At 38.2% G+C, this 16,991-nt stretch overlaps 1 protein-coding gene across 8 annotated transcripts in view; it reads left to right on the forward strand.

The window, feature by feature from the left end:
* SYNE2 (spectrin repeat containing nuclear envelope protein 2) overlaps window positions 1-16,991 on the forward strand; it is a 317,434-nt gene that overhangs the window by 187,650 nt on the left and 112,793 nt on the right. For all 8 annotated transcript variants that reach the window (XM_057542105.1, XM_057542104.1, XM_007192976.3 and 5 more), the window contains exons 53-58: window positions 530-698; window positions 3,366-3,521; window positions 5,890-6,030; window positions 8,112-8,294; window positions 9,055-9,192; window positions 15,601-15,786. In XM_057542105.1, the coding sequence (XP_057398088.1) occupies window positions 530-698; window positions 3,366-3,521; window positions 5,890-6,030; window positions 8,112-8,294; window positions 9,055-9,192; window positions 15,601-15,786 (973 nt within the window). The remainder of the gene's footprint in view (window positions 1-529; window positions 699-3,365; window positions 3,522-5,889; window positions 6,031-8,111; window positions 8,295-9,054; window positions 9,193-15,600; window positions 15,787-16,991) is intronic.

The following is a 16,991-nucleotide window of genomic DNA, read 5'->3' on the forward strand; positions in this document are numbered from 1 at the left end:
TAAACTCCTCCAATAATATGATGGCTGCATCCACAGTAAATGGGGTCAGCTTGGATAGAAAGGCTAATTCCATCATCTATGACTCCAAGGGCCCATGCATGACTTCATTCACACCTCTGAGTCACGTTCAATTGAACTCAAGGATTACAAGGAAAAAAATACGGCAATTGGAATGTAAAGTGTGAAAAGAAGATATTTTGGGATGAAAGTTTTAGAGAGGTTTTTTTTTTTCTCTTTTTTAAAATTAATTTGTATTGGAGTATAGTTGCTTTACAGTGTTGTGTTAGTTTCTGCTGTACAGCAAAGTGAATCAGTTATACGTATACATATATCCCCTCTTTTTTGATGGAGTGATAGAATTTGATGTATGTTTGTATATATAGTATATAAACCATTGAAAACTGGAACTTTTCTCTCAGGAAAAAAAATCTTTTGTGAGCTATGCAGACATTATATTAATTGTTGAAGTAAAACTATTACACAGAAAAGCGGGATAGAGGAACAATTTTATTCTGATGCTATATTTTAGGCTTTTCCAGAAGGCTCAAAAAAATAAGGAATTGATGCAGAATGAAATCCAAGAAAGACATGCCTTTACAAAAGAAATAATTACTTTGAAGAATTCATTTCAGCAGACTACAACCTTTTTCCAAAATATGGAATTACAAGACCACCCAGAAAAGGCAGAACAGCTTGAGGTAAGTGAGGAATGAACTAGTGAATGTGGCTGATACAGGTCCGAAATCTTGAGTTCAAAGTTCTTGGAGCAGAGGTAACCCTGTGGCTAGTGTAGAGGGAATCTAGAAGAAGAAGAAAATGTGGGCAAAGGCCCTGTGGCATGATGTGGGCAGAGCCACAGGAGATCAATATGGCTGGAGTACAGAGAGCAGAGTTGGAACTAGGTCAGGAGGTAGGCCAGCAGCCCTTTTCCAACCACATTTCAAGTGTGTTTGGTGTACAGGGGTCTCAGACCACTCTTGAGTAGTATGTAGGACTGCTCACTTTATAGGATATAGTATCTAGTCTCTGAGAGGGGTAGAACTGTTTTTACTTACAGCACTTGCCACCAAATGTGTGAGGCCTTTTTTCCCCACACCAACCTGTTCCCCAACTGGGACAGGTTTTTTTTCCAGACACCAACTGGGACGCCAATTCAATTCTGACACTAACTATAACGAGTTAGTATCGACCCCCAGGTTAAGGGCTCAGTCCCACAAGTCTGCCCCCACTTCAGATGCCACCCGTACTTCTTTTCTTTTTTTGACATTTTGAGAAATGCTTTATTCAAAAAAATCATGTAAATGTTGTCTTCCATAACTTTAAAAAAATGTTCAAGCAGAAAAGAGTTAACTTTTAAAAGCTATTGCATAGAAAATGACACAATACAAATAACAGATTTTACTTTGATATGTAAATATAAACTAGAATAATCTTGATTACAGAGAGACAAAATCATATGCCTCCATAGCAGAAAATTCTTTGGTTAAAAATAGCCAAATGGCTTTTCCCTCATACTTTCCTTAAGACATGAAATCTATTTTTTTAAGTATTTGGATTCCAAGTAAAGAACTTCACTTTTTTCTCTTTAAATAGAAACACCACCCGTACTTCTGACCGACAGGCTATAAAGCAGCAGCTCCCAGGACCCCATCCTCAGGTTTATAAATTTGCTAGAATGGCTCAGAAAACTAGGAAGGCACTTTACTTACTATTACTGGTTTATTATAAAGGATACAACTCAGAGACAGCCAAGTGGAAGATGTGGGGGGGAAGGATGCGGCGCTTCCATGCTCTCTCTGGGTGCGCCACTCTCCCAGCACCTTGATGTGTCCACCAATCCAGAGCTCTCCAAACCTTGTTTAAGGGTTTTTATGGAGGTTCCATTAATAGGCGTGATTGATTAAGTCATTGACAGTTGGTTATTAACTCAACCTCCAGCCCTTCTCCCCTCTGGAGGTCTGGAAGTGCGGTTGAAAGTTCTAGCCCTCTAATCACACAGTTGGTTCCTCTGACACCAGCCCCATCCTGAAGCTGTCACCCCCCCAGCCCCACCACCAAGAATCTTCTCATTACCATAAACTCAGGTATGGTTGGAAAAGACTTGTGATAAATAACAAAAGACACTCCTTTCACCTCTATGCAGGAAATTCCAAGGGTGTTAGAAGCTGTGCCAGGAACCGGGGATGAAGGCTAAATGTATTTATTATATCACACTATCTATGCATAGGCTAAGGGTCATTTTCCGAACAATCTCTTCTCATGCCACTAGGTGGTAACAGGCAAAAATGACATTTGGAAGTTTGTTCAAAAGTTGCATGCTGTTATTCACCAGAGCTTTTGGTATCAATGTTGCAAAAGGAAACTTACTCTCCCTCACAGAGGCAGTCTTCTTGGGGAAGCCATCTGAGTGTAGCTCTGAATGAAGAGCTGTGCTCCTGGCTAGGTCTAGATAAACGAGGAGCAGTCTGTACCTCAAACCCTGCCTTTCTCTGAATGGTACACTATTCTTTAACTTTTCCTCTAGACTTTTTCTCTGCTGAGGGCTAAGAAAAGGAAAGCAGTGACACATCGCGGAGTCATTCAAAATTGTAATCATTCTTCAGTGTGGTGACTCAATCCATTAACACAGATAATGCTACTGAACAGCTACTGTAAAAACAAAAGAAAACCCAAAAAGCCACAGTAAAGTCAAGAAGTATTTTTCCACTTGATCTTTGGGAAACTTTCCCAAACAAATGAGTTTCTCCTTTATAATTAGTGCAAGAGTACGTAGATCAGATTCTGTTTCTAGGCCACGACCAATAGACTATTTGTTCAGGTTTCTTTTATCTCCTAAAAACCCACATTCTTTGCAAGGAACTGGAACCCTCCCTTTTGAAAGAAGTTGAGCTGTGCTGGGCTGTCTAATTACATGAAAGCAGACACTTCTGCTTCAAGCACAGGGCTTTTAGTGGCCTTGAATCATTGTGATGATAATGTAGGAAGAAGCAGAAATGGCAACAAGTTAATAATAAAATAAAACTTCTTTGAAACTTTTTGCTGCTTACAGCTTTTTAGATCGAGACTGCTACTGAGATATAACTAAATCCTAGAGGTACTTTAGAAGCAGGAGATGTTGTAATGTCTTTTCAGGACAATGGTTTGACACTATGGAGAGATATCAAGTTTAATTCTTACAAATTAGAAAGCATCATCTGACCAAACTGAGTATCTCTCATGCTTAATCAGCTTGTATCAATAGTGAGGTTTTGTCATGCAAAGTTTGCTCATTTAAATCATAAGGATGTGCTGGAAAGCTGCTTTCATTTTTAGAGTTAAACTTTTTCTCTGTCCTGTGAGCATTTGAAACTCTCTTGATTTTTTAGGAGCTTCAAAGCATTCTTAAGAAAGGGAAACTAACTTTTGAGAATATTATGGAAAAACTGCGAATCAAGTATTCTGAAATGTACACCATAGTCCCTGCAGAGATTGAATCCCAGGTGGAAGAATGCAGAAAAGCTTTAGAAGACATAGATGAGAAGGTAATAATAATGTTTGTATTCATATTATTATTTATGGAGGTGAATGAATATAAAGAAGAACATATCATTTAGTATCACATTTTCATTTGCCCTGATTTCAGCTATGTTTGTTTTTATAGAGTTTAGTTGAATGATAGTTTTGTGTATTGATACTGAGACGGAGTTGCTCTAAGTAAGTGACGCAGGTAACAGAATTAGTCTATTAATTTTTAGTTGTCAAGATGCTTAGTTTTTCTTCTCTTGCATTTAAAAACAGAGTTATATATTGGCTTTTACTTGACTTTTTTTTTCTCCGGAAAATCACTTTAAAATTTTGGTCATGAATAATACTTCGCTTTTAACATTTTGAAATTGCAACCAAGAAAAATAAGAACACACATTTCATAACTTACTAGGAATAGCACTTAACACACAGTGTCTTTCTAATGATGATGGTAACATAATTCTCACAAAGCATACCCAGGCAAATCTTTATACCTGAAAGTCCAGGTTGGAAGAAAGAATGGGAAATGGTTCATAGTACTTGGAGACATAGGAGTTTAGCAAGACAATTTTATTGCATTATTTAAAGGCTGCCCAAATCCAACAGAACAAAATTCTGTTTGGTCCAGAAGAATACAGAAGGATTTTTGTATTGCTTTTTGAAGCCTAAAATACCTATAATTTAGTAAATAAAACAGGTTTTAATTGCACACAAAAAATCAGGTTCAAACTTGCGACAGATTTCTTTTGAAAATCTAACCCATGTAAAAAACATGTAAACTCCTAATATATATTATAACAAATCTTGTTGATTTGACATACAAGATAATCTATTATAAGGAACTTCCTCAAGAATCATGCACTATTGATTTTATTTTAAGAGAATACTAAATGTTTTGAGAGAAACTCAATTGGTTCTCCTGACTACTTCATGTGAAAATCCCTAACAAAGTGAGTTAATAATCAAAATCTACCTTTTAAATTTAGGGTTGAAAATTTCAGCAGTAACTTTGATATCTGTGTATATTTGTAACCAATAAAAACTTACTTTTATTGCGTGATGTGACTGTAGGATCCAGGCAACAGACACAATACCATTCTGTGCAATTCAGATGGCTGCATACTTTACCTAAATCATGATCTCTCCTAATATACAAAAATGATAGGCATTTCTGCCAGAAGAGTAACTGCCCAAAATATCAGAAAGCTTCATTTTGTGGTAATTTGTTACGTAGCAGTAAAAAGCTAATACAGTAATTAAAAAAAAAAAAAACTAATACAGGATTAGTTTTTTTCCTAAAAAATCTTGACTGTGGTATGGTCTGTGGAGTAAAAACATTATATAAAAGTATCAACAACCTGATGCTGTGAAAAGAGCCTGTGGCCTTGGCGTCTGGTGGCTCGGGCTTCTTGGGATGAGTTCACCCACTACCTTGATGTATGACTTTAAGCAAGTCATACGTGATGTATGACTTTAGCCTGTGTTTCAGTTTCTGTATCTGTAAAGTATCTGCATTGGAAGGTTTAGTCCCAGTGGTTGTAAAGATATAGTGGTTTTAAAAAAGTTAATTAAAAGGATAATACAAAAGCATTAAGTATTTTTTGGTTATTCAGTGGCTGTTTGGAGAAAACCTTATCAACATAGCTTAAAAAAATAAGAACATGAACTAATCAGGCATTTGAAAAATGATACATTCAACATTCATTTATTATCTTTCCTAGCACAAGTTATTTTCTTCTGAAAATGATTCTGATAAAAAAATTACACTGTTCAGCAGCTAGATTTCTAATTGCTGGGAAAACATACACTAGAAACATTCACACAGAGAAAAACTAAGATTTTCTGCTGCAAGAAGTAGCCAGTTTTAGAAGATTATTTCACCCAAATGAATATTAAGATGGGAATTACACCTTTAACGTCAAATTGAGAATGTTTGTTTTTATTGAAAACAAATCTGTGCAGAGGATTCTCTCATAAAACATAGAAACTGTATAATAAATAATTTTTCTCCCAGGAATTCTTTAATATCATTTGCTCCCTTGGGGTATGTTTCAGACAGTCCCCTCAGTAGTTTTGCCCAACACAGCACATATCTGTAGTACATACTGTGGATTACATTGAACAGATTTCTGTTGGTCAGTTTTCTTTTCTTTTTTTTTTTTTTTGGTTGGATTTGAACAGTCAGGTCAGCACAGCTGCCTTTTCCTAGTCTACTAATCTACCCTCTTAACACATTAGTCAGTATGGTTTGGAATTTTCCCCCTAGCCCTTAAAAGATTTGTACAAGTAAAATCTCAAAACACTGTGACTACCCCTTTTATCATTTGAACCTCTGAATAGAGTGCGGGAAAACATCTCCATTGTGTCTTTCTCCCTTTGAAACAGATCAGCAATGAAGTCTTGAAAAGCTCACCATCATATTCAATGAGTCGAAAAATAGACGAAATTAACAACGGGCTTCGGAATGTTGAAAAGATGTTGCAGCAGAAAAGCAAAAATATTGAGAAAGCTCAAGAAATTCAAAAGGTAACATGCTCCCTTAACTTCCTTCAGCATTTGGTATGTTCCCTGTCATCAGTCATCACAGGGATCCTAACCCTGATTTACGGGGCCCTCCTCACTGAGTGTGTCACCTGCAGAGGCTTGGTGGAGAAGGTTGCATTTAAGAATTGTTCTCAGTTTTTCCATGCTGGGAATATGCCCAAACTCCTGAGAGCCTATGATTGGGGACCAGCCTTTTCACTAGGGAAGGAAAGTAAGGATCTTGTCTTGGGAAGACTGATATATAAAAACATTTCAGTAAGATATGAATGGTATTAACAACTTTTCTTTAGACTGCCAGGGGGAAACAGAGGAAAGTAGAAATTCCAAATTTACTTCCCTTGTAAAATGTCTTAGGTAGAACTGTACATAAACATAATATTCTACCTCTTAACTTCCAAGTAAACTCCTGCATGTGGAAAACATTCTTATTCTACTTTATATTTTAAGGAAATATTCTAATATGAATGGAGACTTTTAAAAATAGGGCTAAGAGAATAGATCTTAAAAGTTCTCATCACAGGGAAAAAAAATTTTGTAACTGTGTATGGTGAAGGATTTTTAACTAGACTTATTGTGATCATTTTACGGTAGAAACATGTATTGAACAATTGTGGGACTTCCCTGGTGGTGCAGTGGTTAAGAATCCACCTGCCAATGCAGGGGCCACGGGTTCGAGCCCTGGTCCAGGAAGATCCCACATGCCGTGGAGCAACTAAGCCCATGAGCTGCAACTACTGAGCCTGCACTCTAGAGCCCACAAGCCACAACTACTGAGCACACACACCACAACTACTGAAGCCCGCATGCCTGGAGCCCATGCTCCGCAATGGGGGAAGCCACCACAATGAGAAGCCCATGCACCGCAAGGAATCGTGGCCCCCACTTACCGCAACTAGAGAGAGCCTGTGCGCAGCAACGAAGACCCAACACAGCCAAAAATAAATAAATAAATTTATTTAAAAAAAAAAAGAACAATTGGGTTGTACACCTGAAACTAATACAATGTTATATGTCAGTTATACCTCAATTTTTAAAGAAGTTATCCTCAGAGAAGTCTCACTTATCACCCCCTTTCCCTCTGTTCCCTTCCTCCCTGCAGTTAAATCTCTCCTTTGGTTTCTGATTTAACTCGACTGTGTTTCTTTTGGTAAAAATAAAGAAATAATTCTAAATATTAAAAGAAATAATTGTACCTATTGTATGTGTCCTTCTTTCATAGAGGAAGACATTAGACTGTGTATACTCTCTTAAAATAAGGTGAACAAGATTTGCTCACAAACAATCACACCTGCCTTTGACTTTGCAGTCCCCTCTAAACCAAACAAATGTGACGTCAAAGGATTAAAACGATTAAATTAAATTGAAAAATAAAAGTAGGTCAGACTATGGCTTGCCATTGGACAAAATCTCGGGCTCTCAATAAGCACTTTAACTAGTCAGATTTTCCCATTTCTAGAAATTATGTTCTTACACAGATATTAAGTAATAATTGAATGTTGCCTTTGAGATTTCCTCTGCCCAGACAAGTGCAGGTTTGAATCCAGCCTATTGGTTTCTTGAGCTAAAAGCAGTTGCTACTAATACATGTGGCTAGAATTTTCTGCCAGTGCATTAGTCTGAGTCAGAGCAGATATTTTCTTTTTATCAGTTTTATTTTTGCACTTAATAAGAATTGTCTTCTAGATTAAGTAGATATATATACTGGTCTAAATAGGTTAGGTATTTACCCAAGCCCTTTTAAACGTAATGTTACCTCATCACTCTTGAAAGATTAGGGTTACATTGACCTTGTTTGGTGTCATTCATCTCTGGAAATGTCCAGGACTTTCTGCCCCCTTACAGCTAATTTGTACTGAAATGAATACAGTAAGAGTTAAGAGACCTCAGAAAAAAGTGTTTTTCAGTTAAGGTCACAAGTGGTTTCTGGGCATAAGTGAAAACTTTGCCTGGGATGTTGTCTCTGTCATCTCATTTTGGTAGCATTTACAAGTACAGATACTGTGTGAAAACTTAGAAGTCAACACATCTTCAATCCAAATGGACTTAACGTTTTTCATCCCCAGACAATGTGGGATGAGCTGGATCTCTGGCACTACAAGCTAAATGAGCTGGATTCTGAAGTTCAGGACATTGTTGAACAGGACCCAGGACAAGCTCAAGAATGGATGGATAACTTGATGATTCCTTTCCAGCAGTATCAGCAAGTATCACAGAGGGCAGAATATAGAACCTCACAATTAAACAAGGTATGGCTGTAACACGCGATAGCTACACGGAGCATGTGGTAGTAGTGAGATGGGTTTAAAACAAAACAAAAATACGTATTCAGAGGCAGCCAGTTTCCCTTGAATTGCCAGTTTTAGGACCTGAAGCTAGAGCTACACCATAGGTTCAAGTGGGCATCGAGGGGCACTGCTGGCACAGGCAGAAGCAAGAATCCAAAAGTCAGACCACAGTAGGAGTCCGGGTAAGAATTGGGCTTCTCAACAGGTAAGGGAATTTCAGGCAGGCGATCCCAAGAGTCCCAGCAGGGAGCCAGAGAAAGAACCTCATTTGGGAACAGGACACCCCTGCCCTCCCTTCCAAGTAGGGGTCATGGTGGGTGAGTTGTGCATGTGATCTAGCAGCAGCAAGGCAGGAACCTACTCTCAGAGGGACTGAGATACTATAGGACAAGGCCCGGTACAGGAGGACAAAGTGTAAGTCAAGTTTTCAAAGTGGAGCGTAAAACGGGAACCAGACTAGTTGCAAAGCTAACTTGGAACCCTTGCTGAGGCCCATAGCGTTGGGGTAGAACTCCTTAAATCCTTCCCACCTGTGGTCAGGATCAGTTTTACAGGCTGAAGGATCAAAACCTGGAGGGGGTGGGCAAGTGGCCCAGCTGTGGGGTGTGGGGCCCTGCGAGGCCTGACACCACTGACTGACAGCAACCAGTTCTTCATTTAAGAATCCTTCAACTCAAAGAGGAAACATCAGACTGAGTTTGGTACTGCCTGTCTTTCACAGGCCACAATTAAGCTGGAGGAGTATCATGATCTTTTGAAGAGTACTGAGGCTTGGATAGAAAATACCAGTCGTTTGCTGGCTGATCCTGCAGACTATGACTCTTCAAAGACGCTGAGTCACCACGCTAGCACCCTTCAGGTGAGTGTTCTTTCAGTGTTTCCTGGGTGTCATAGAATCTACATAACGATTAGTGGCTTAGCTGATTGTCACGATGCTTTTTTCCCCCTTCTTTCCTGAAAAAACAACCTTATCTTCAAGCATGCCAGATGGCAGAAGGAAGCTTGGGAGAGTGGCAGGCTCTAGATAGGGATTTTGGAGACCAGGATCTAGTTCTTTCTGTCCTGATAACTAATTCATGACTTTGGGGATAATTTACTGTGTTCTCCATGGGCCACAGTTTCCCCGATCTCTGAAGTAAGACTGTTGCACTGAATGGTGGTGATGGTTTTGGTTGTAGAATTCCAAGATGGTTCCCAATAGTCCTGTTCCCTGGTGTACACGACCTATATAATCCCCTTCCCATGAGTGTGGGCAGGAATATGAGTATGTGATGAGATAGTCACTCCATTGATTAGGTTACATCGTATAGCTAAGGATATGGGATAGTCACTCCCATGAATACATGACTGATCATGGATGTATAGTTGTAAGACTCCCTGGTAGCAGACTAGAGTGAGATTCTCCTGCTGGATTGAATAAGTAAGCTGCCATACTATGAGAGGGCCATGGAACCAAGACCCTAGGGTGGCCTCCAAAAGCTGAGAGACCCACAGTCAACGGCCAGCAAGAAAACTGGGATCTCAGTCCTACAACTAAATTCTACCAACAACCAGAATGAACTTGGAAGAAAAATCCACGCTCCAGATGGCACCTTGATTGCAGCCTTGTGACATCCTGAGCTGAGGACCCACCTAAGCCATGCCTGGACTCCTGAGCCATGGAAACTATGAGATAATAAGTTTGTTTTATTTTAAGCAGCTAAGTTTGTGGTAATTAGTTACACAGCATTAGAAAACTAATCTGTCGTTCCTTCCAGTTCTAGCATGCCGTGATTCCAAATTTCCTATCCTTCCTGGTGCTCCACAGGTCCCCTGTGTCTCCATGCTAACCTACAAAGGCAAAACAAATGAAAGCCTTTTCCTACTCAGGGCCATGACTACAAGAGATCTTCCGGATGCCGAATGTTGGCTTAAATTTTATTGTGAAGGCATATTTCCCTTCTCTCATATTATTCAGCCATGAGAAAGAATCTCTTAGGAAAAGGTTTATTGTATAACAATTTTTATTCATTTATTTATTCATTCATTTGCTTATTTATTTATTTTGGGGGCTGCGTTGGGTCTTTGTTGCTGCTTGCGGGCTTTCTCCAGTTGCAGCAAGCTGGAGCTACTCTTGGTTGCGGTGCACGGGCTTCTCATTGCGGTGGCTTCTCTTGTTGCGGAGCACAGGCTCTAGGTGCTCAGGCTTCAGTAGTTGCAGCACGCGGGCCCTAGAGTGCACAGGCTTCAGTAGCTGTGGCACGTGGGCTAAGTAGTTGCGGTGCGCGGGCTCTAGGGCGCATGGGCTTCAGTAGTTGTGGCACATGGGCTCAGTAGTTGTGGCACATGGGCTTAGTTGCTCCGCGGCATGTGAGATCTTCCCGGACCAGGGATCGAACCCGCGTCCCCTGCATTGGCAGGCAGATTCTTAACCACTGCACCACCAGGGAAATCCCCTGTAACAATTTTTAGAGTAATCAGACCTCAAAGCTGATCCAACTCTTTTTTTTCTATCTTTAAAGTAGCACAATGTGTCCCTAAGTAACAACTGACTTTGTATCTCCCCTGTGAGACTTCTTGGCACAGTTTTTTCCTGTGGTTAACAGTTGTAAAGATAATGCATTTTCACCTACTTGTTTCTTTTCTTCCCCTTGCCTGTGATTTCTGCCCCCACCTCTTGGGTTGACTTTCCACATCCCCAAAGCATGTCATCTTTTTATTTTTTTATTTTTTTTATTTTTTTTTAAAGGAATTCCTTTATTTTTATTTATTTATTTATTTATTTATTTATTTATTTATTTATTTATTTTGGCTGTGTTGGGTCTTCGTTTCTGTGCGAGGGCTTTCTCTAGTTGCGGCAAGCGGGGGCCACTCTTCATCGCAGTGCGCAGGCCTCTCACTATCGTGGCCTCTCTTGTTGCTGAGCATAGGCTCCAGACGCGCAGGCTCAGTAATTGTGGCTCACGGGCCCAGCTGCTCCGCGGCATGTGGGATCTTCCCAGACCAGGGCTCGAACCCGTGTCCCCTGCATTGGCAGGCAGATTCTCAACCACTGCGCCACCAGGAAAGCCCTCATCTTTTTGTTTTAAATCACCTGTACTTTTCATCATTTTCAAGAAGTTTGCAGACAGAAGAGAGGAATGATGCTTTTTTTTCCTCAAATGCTTATTAGGAGTTTTTTAAAAACTGTACAAGAATGAACATATGCAAAAACAGCTGAAGTTTTACTGCCTTCTTCTGACACAAATGTAAAAGTGTAAAAGTATCTCTCAAACTGTTCAGGACACCCTCCTTTGCTGACCTTTGTTTACATGGAACTGAGTAGAACTTAGGTTGTTAGCTGGAGGAAGTCAGGACAAGGGGATATGCAGGCTGATGTCCACAGAATGTATTCTAATAAATCCCCCAGTGGGAAATAAGTCATAAATAACTAGTCCCATGTGAATACCCCACTTTGTGCCTATTTTGAAAATAGTTGTCCTACTTTAGGGCACCCTTTACCATTTTTCTAACATTACCTGGTATTGATTTTTAAAATGACTCTTAAAGAAGTATCAAAACTCTCAACTAAGGTTTAAAAGTCTGTTTTAATCGCACTATAACCTTCCACCTCGATTGCATTTGTTAAATTAGGTTTTCATAACCTAAAGATGATTCCATGAAGTCTGCTGTTGTAACGAAGACTCACTGAAACATAAATTGTCATTGTAGAAAATAGGAAAACAACTTGTTCTTTAAATCAACTTCATTAAGGTATAATTCACAGATAGTAAAAAACACCTAAGTGTACAGCTAGCTAAGTTTTGATAAAGGTATCCAGTTGTGTAACCACTACCACCATCAATACATAAAGACCATTTCCATCACCCCAAAAAGTACCTATGTTCAGCCCTATGAAATCACTCATTGGTTTCTATTCCTATAGTTTTGCCTTCTCTACAGTATCCAATGAATAGAATCATACAGTCTTTTGGGCCTGACTTCTTTTACTTAGCTTAATGTTGTCGAGATTCATTCAGGTTGTTACATATATAGGTAGTTTATTCTTTTGACTGCTAAATAGTATTCCATTTGTGGAAATATGCAATATGTTTATACCTTCACCAGTTAATAGACATTTGGGTTATTTCAAGTTTGGGGCTATGTATTCCATATCTATTGTGTTGTAACACATCACTCCTGAAGTTAACAGCTTAAAACAAGAATTATGGAATCCAGGCATGACTTACCTGAGTGGTTCTGGCTCAAGGTCTCTCATGAGAATGCAGTCAAGGTGTCAGCCAAGGCTGTGATCTCATCTGAAGGCTCGGTTTGGGTGAAGGAAGTGACAGGATGCACTTCCAGGCTCATTCACGTGGCTGTTGGCAGGCCTCAGAAGATCCACTTCCATTCACAGAGGTGAGGGTCTCTCCACAAGACTGCCTTACGGCATGGCAGCTGGCTCCCTTCACCATGAACAATCTAAAAAAGAGTGAGAGAGCTCCCAAGACAGAAACGGTCTTTTATAATCTAATCTTGGAAGTGACATCTCATCATTTCTGCCATATCTTATTAGAAGTAAATCAGTAAGCTCAGCCTGCATTCAAGAGAACCGATTATAAGGACATGAGTACCAGGAGGTGGGGATTATTGGGGGCCATTTTAGAAGCTGCAACAGCTATTATGAGCAAAGCCGCTGTGAGCATTCATATACAAATCTTTGTGTGGACATAGGTTTTCACGTCATTTCATTTGATGAATACCTAGGAATAGATTGCTGGCTCTTATGGTATTTAACTAAGAAATTGCTAAATTATTTTCCAAAATGGCTTTACCGTTTTTCATTCCCACTGGGGTTCTAATGACTCCATATTCTTGTCAGCACTCGATAGTATCTGTCTTTTAAATTTTAGCTACTCTAGTGACAAGTGGTGGTATCTCACTGTGGTTTAAATGGCATTTCTCTAATGACTAATGATTTTTTTATTTGAGCATTTATTCATATGCTTATTTATCACTTGTACACTTCATCTGTGAAATGTCGGTTCAGTTTTTTGGGGTTTTTTTGCCTATTTTTTAATTGGGTTATTTGTCTTTATTATTGAATTGTAAGAATTATTTATATAATATTCTAAAATCCTTTGTCACATATGTGATTTACAAATATTTTCTCCTAGTTTGTGGCTTGTCTTTTCATTCTCTTAATATTGTCTTTCAAAGAGCAAATGTTATTAATTTGAGGAGGTCTAATTTATCAATATTTTTCTTTTATAGATTATTCTTTTGTGTTGTATCTAAGAAATCTTTATCTAACCCAGGGTCACAAGGATTTCCTCTTATCTTTTCTTCTAGAAATTTTATAGTTTTAACTCTTACTTGTAGTTCTGTAATCCATGGACTTACATATACTACCAAATGTAAAATGGATAGCTAGTGGGAAAGAGCCTCATAGCACAGGGAGATCAGCTCAGTGCTTTGTGACCACCTAGAGGGGTGGGGTAGGGAGACGCAAGAGGGAGGAGATATGGAGATACATGTATATGTATAGCTGATTCACTTTGTTATAAAGCAGAAACTAACACACCATTGTAAAGCAATTATACTCCAATAAAGATGTTAAAAAAATAAATAAATAAATAGTTAATTTTTGTATATGGTATGAAGCAAGAATCAAGGTTCATTTTTTTTCTATGGGATTATCCATGTTTTGAAAAGACTCACTATTGAATTACTTTGGTGCTTTGTTAAAATCAATTGGCCTCTCATATATGTAGGTCTGTTTCTGGGCTGTCTCTTCTGTTCTATTGATCTATGTGTCTATTCTTTTACCAATATGACACAGTCTTAATTGCTACAGCTTTATAGTAAATCTTGAAATCAGGTAGTATAAATTCTACAACTTAGTCCTTTGTTCTTTTTCAAATTTGTTTTGGCTAATCTGGGTCTTTTGCATTTCCATATAAGTTTTAGAATCATCTTGTCAATATCTATGCAGAGGTCTGCTTGAATTTTGGGAGGGCATTAAATCCATATCAGTTTGGCAAGAATTTACCTCTTAACCATATTGGCTGTTCCCATCCAGGAACAGGATGTATCTCTCTATTTATTTTGGTCCTCTTTAATTTCTCTTTAATGTAAATTGTTAAATCTATTCCTGAGTATTTTATGTTTTTTTGATGCTATTGTAAATAGTATTATTGGAAAAAGCATTGGTTTTAAGTTTTGTTTTCCTTTCAAGTTTTCTCCTGCTAGGATTTGGAATAAGGTCAATATGAAATTCTGAATAACCTGATTAATTTTGGGGACTCGTGACTAGAAGTCTGGTTGCATAAGTAAATGTTCTTTTTCATATCAGTTATTTTTTATGGGATTACCTGAAGACTACATTAGCAGGTTGAATATTTCCAATAGATGGCTGAGATATTTTGAAATCTTAAGTTTGAAAGTTAATAATTATAATCATTAAAGGAAAAAAAGAAAAATTCTAAGGAAGAATGTCTAAGGAATTCTAAAAATGAATGTTTTCCACTTATATTTGGTTTTATCAGATAGAGCTCTTTTGGTATCAATTTATTCAAGTCAACTCAAGCTATAGGGGTGTTTCATGGAAGTCAGTGGCTCCAGATGGTAAGGCCAAGGAGGACACTGGCACCAGAACTGCCTCTTCGTTTCCCATCCCCACTTCACTTATCTATTTCTGCCAAACCCATTTCCCAAAATTACAAGTCCAGCCAATTGGATGGCTTTTTTTTTTTTAACATCTTTATTGGAGTATAATTGTTTTACAATAGTGTGTTAGTTTCTGCTTTATAACAAAGTGAATCAGCTATACATATATGAATGGCTTTCTTGACCCTAATTCCAAATTATGGAGGGATGAACTTACAGGTCAGGTGTTTCTGATTCTGTTAACGATGGCTGGAGGAGCAGGGCTACTTGGTATAAAACAGCTGCTGCAAGCCCACCAAAATGGGGTAGACATTCTATAGTCATGTACTGCCATTGACAAAGAGAATGTTCAATGTTTTATTATGAAATTGGGAATGAACAGGAGTTTGAAATGTTGAGACAAGTTCAAATTTTCTCTGATTTAATTTTTTAAATTAAGGTATAATTCACATCCAACATTTATTAGTTTCAGGTGTACAACAGAATGATTCAATATTTGTATGTATTGGAAAATGATCACCCACATTAAGTCTAGTTACCGTCCATCACCATACATAGTTATAGAATTTTCTCTGATATAATTTCAATCAACTTGTTCCAGTATCTTGATGTTTCTTTTTTCATGTTTCCCATTATCTAGATGGCTTTGGAAGATTCAGAACAGAAGTACAATCTTTTGCATTCAATTTTCACGGATCTAGAAGACTTGTCAATAATTTTTGAAACAGATACTTTAGCACAGCCTATACAAGAGTTAAGTCATCAAATAGTAGCTTTACGACAAAAAATCATAGAAAGCCTTCCACAGATTCAACGAATGGCTGATGTAAGTTGGCACTGTAACGATGTGACTTCTTATTTTAAATTTATATTTCATTTAGTAAATTAGAGTTATACTACTAATCAGTTCTATGAAGACACATTGATCTGGTACATTTTTCATTTATGTTATTTCTTGAATTACATTTTACTTTGTACCCTATAGTGCAACTACAACAAAAAATCATATCCCCATTCTCAGTCCAGAAGTGGTCTATTTAAAGGGAGGAATCCTGATCAGATAAGCTCAGTGTTTTCTCTTTGTCAGAGAGGAGATATTATTGATTTTATTTTTTATCAATAAATTTATTTATTTATTTATTTATGGCTGCGTTGGGTCTTCTTTGCTACGCACGGGCTTTCTCTAGTTACAGCGTTGGGGGGGGGCTACTCCTCATTGCAGTGCGTGGGCTTCTCATTGTGGTGGCTCCTCTTGTTGCGGAGCACGGGCTCTAGGCATGCGGGCTTCAGTAGTTGTGGCACATGGGCTTCAGTAGTTGTGGTATGCGGGCTCAGTAGTTGTGGCTCGCGGGCTTAGTTGCTCTGCGGCATGTGGGATCTTCCCGGACCAGGGCTTGAACCTGTGTCCCTTGCATTGGCAGGCGGATTCTTAACCACTGCGCCACCAGGGAAGTCCGATATTATTGATTTTAAAGCACAGATTAGCAAAGAGGGAATTAAAACAGATAACTTCCCAAGTCTTCAGTCACCGATAGCAAATATTTATTAAGGGGCTGCTGTATACCAGCCACTGGATTTTTAAATAATTTTATTTTAGCTTGAAACATGTGAGGCATTTATTTAAGGATGGAGTCACACAGCAAAGGCAGATGCAGTTAGTCTTAATAATTTACCTTTTATTTCTCAGTTACATTCCTTGCACCACACTTATGTAACTTCAGAGAATCATACTTGTTAAATATTCTTGGTTATTGAAGCTTATTCCAAAATTGTTAAATGCTTCTACAATTTTTCATGGAAATTACCATAAAATACATTGTATACATTTATCTACTTTCTTAAATGTATGGTGTAGAAAATTTCAATATAATTGAATGTTTCATAATATGAAGATAAATTACTATAATTACTGTTTCATTTGCTTATATGAAGTTATGTTTGTCCTACACTGAATGGCTCCAAGTTGTGATAATTTGAAATCCTTTGATGATTTCTATGTAGTTTTTCCTATTCCCTGCATTATTTTTGCTT

This window comes from Balaenoptera acutorostrata, chromosome 3 (assembly GCF_949987535.1).
Source record: "Balaenoptera acutorostrata chromosome 3, mBalAcu1.1, whole genome shotgun sequence".
NCBI classification, from domain to species: Eukaryota; Metazoa; Chordata; class Mammalia; order Artiodactyla; family Balaenopteridae; genus Balaenoptera; species Balaenoptera acutorostrata.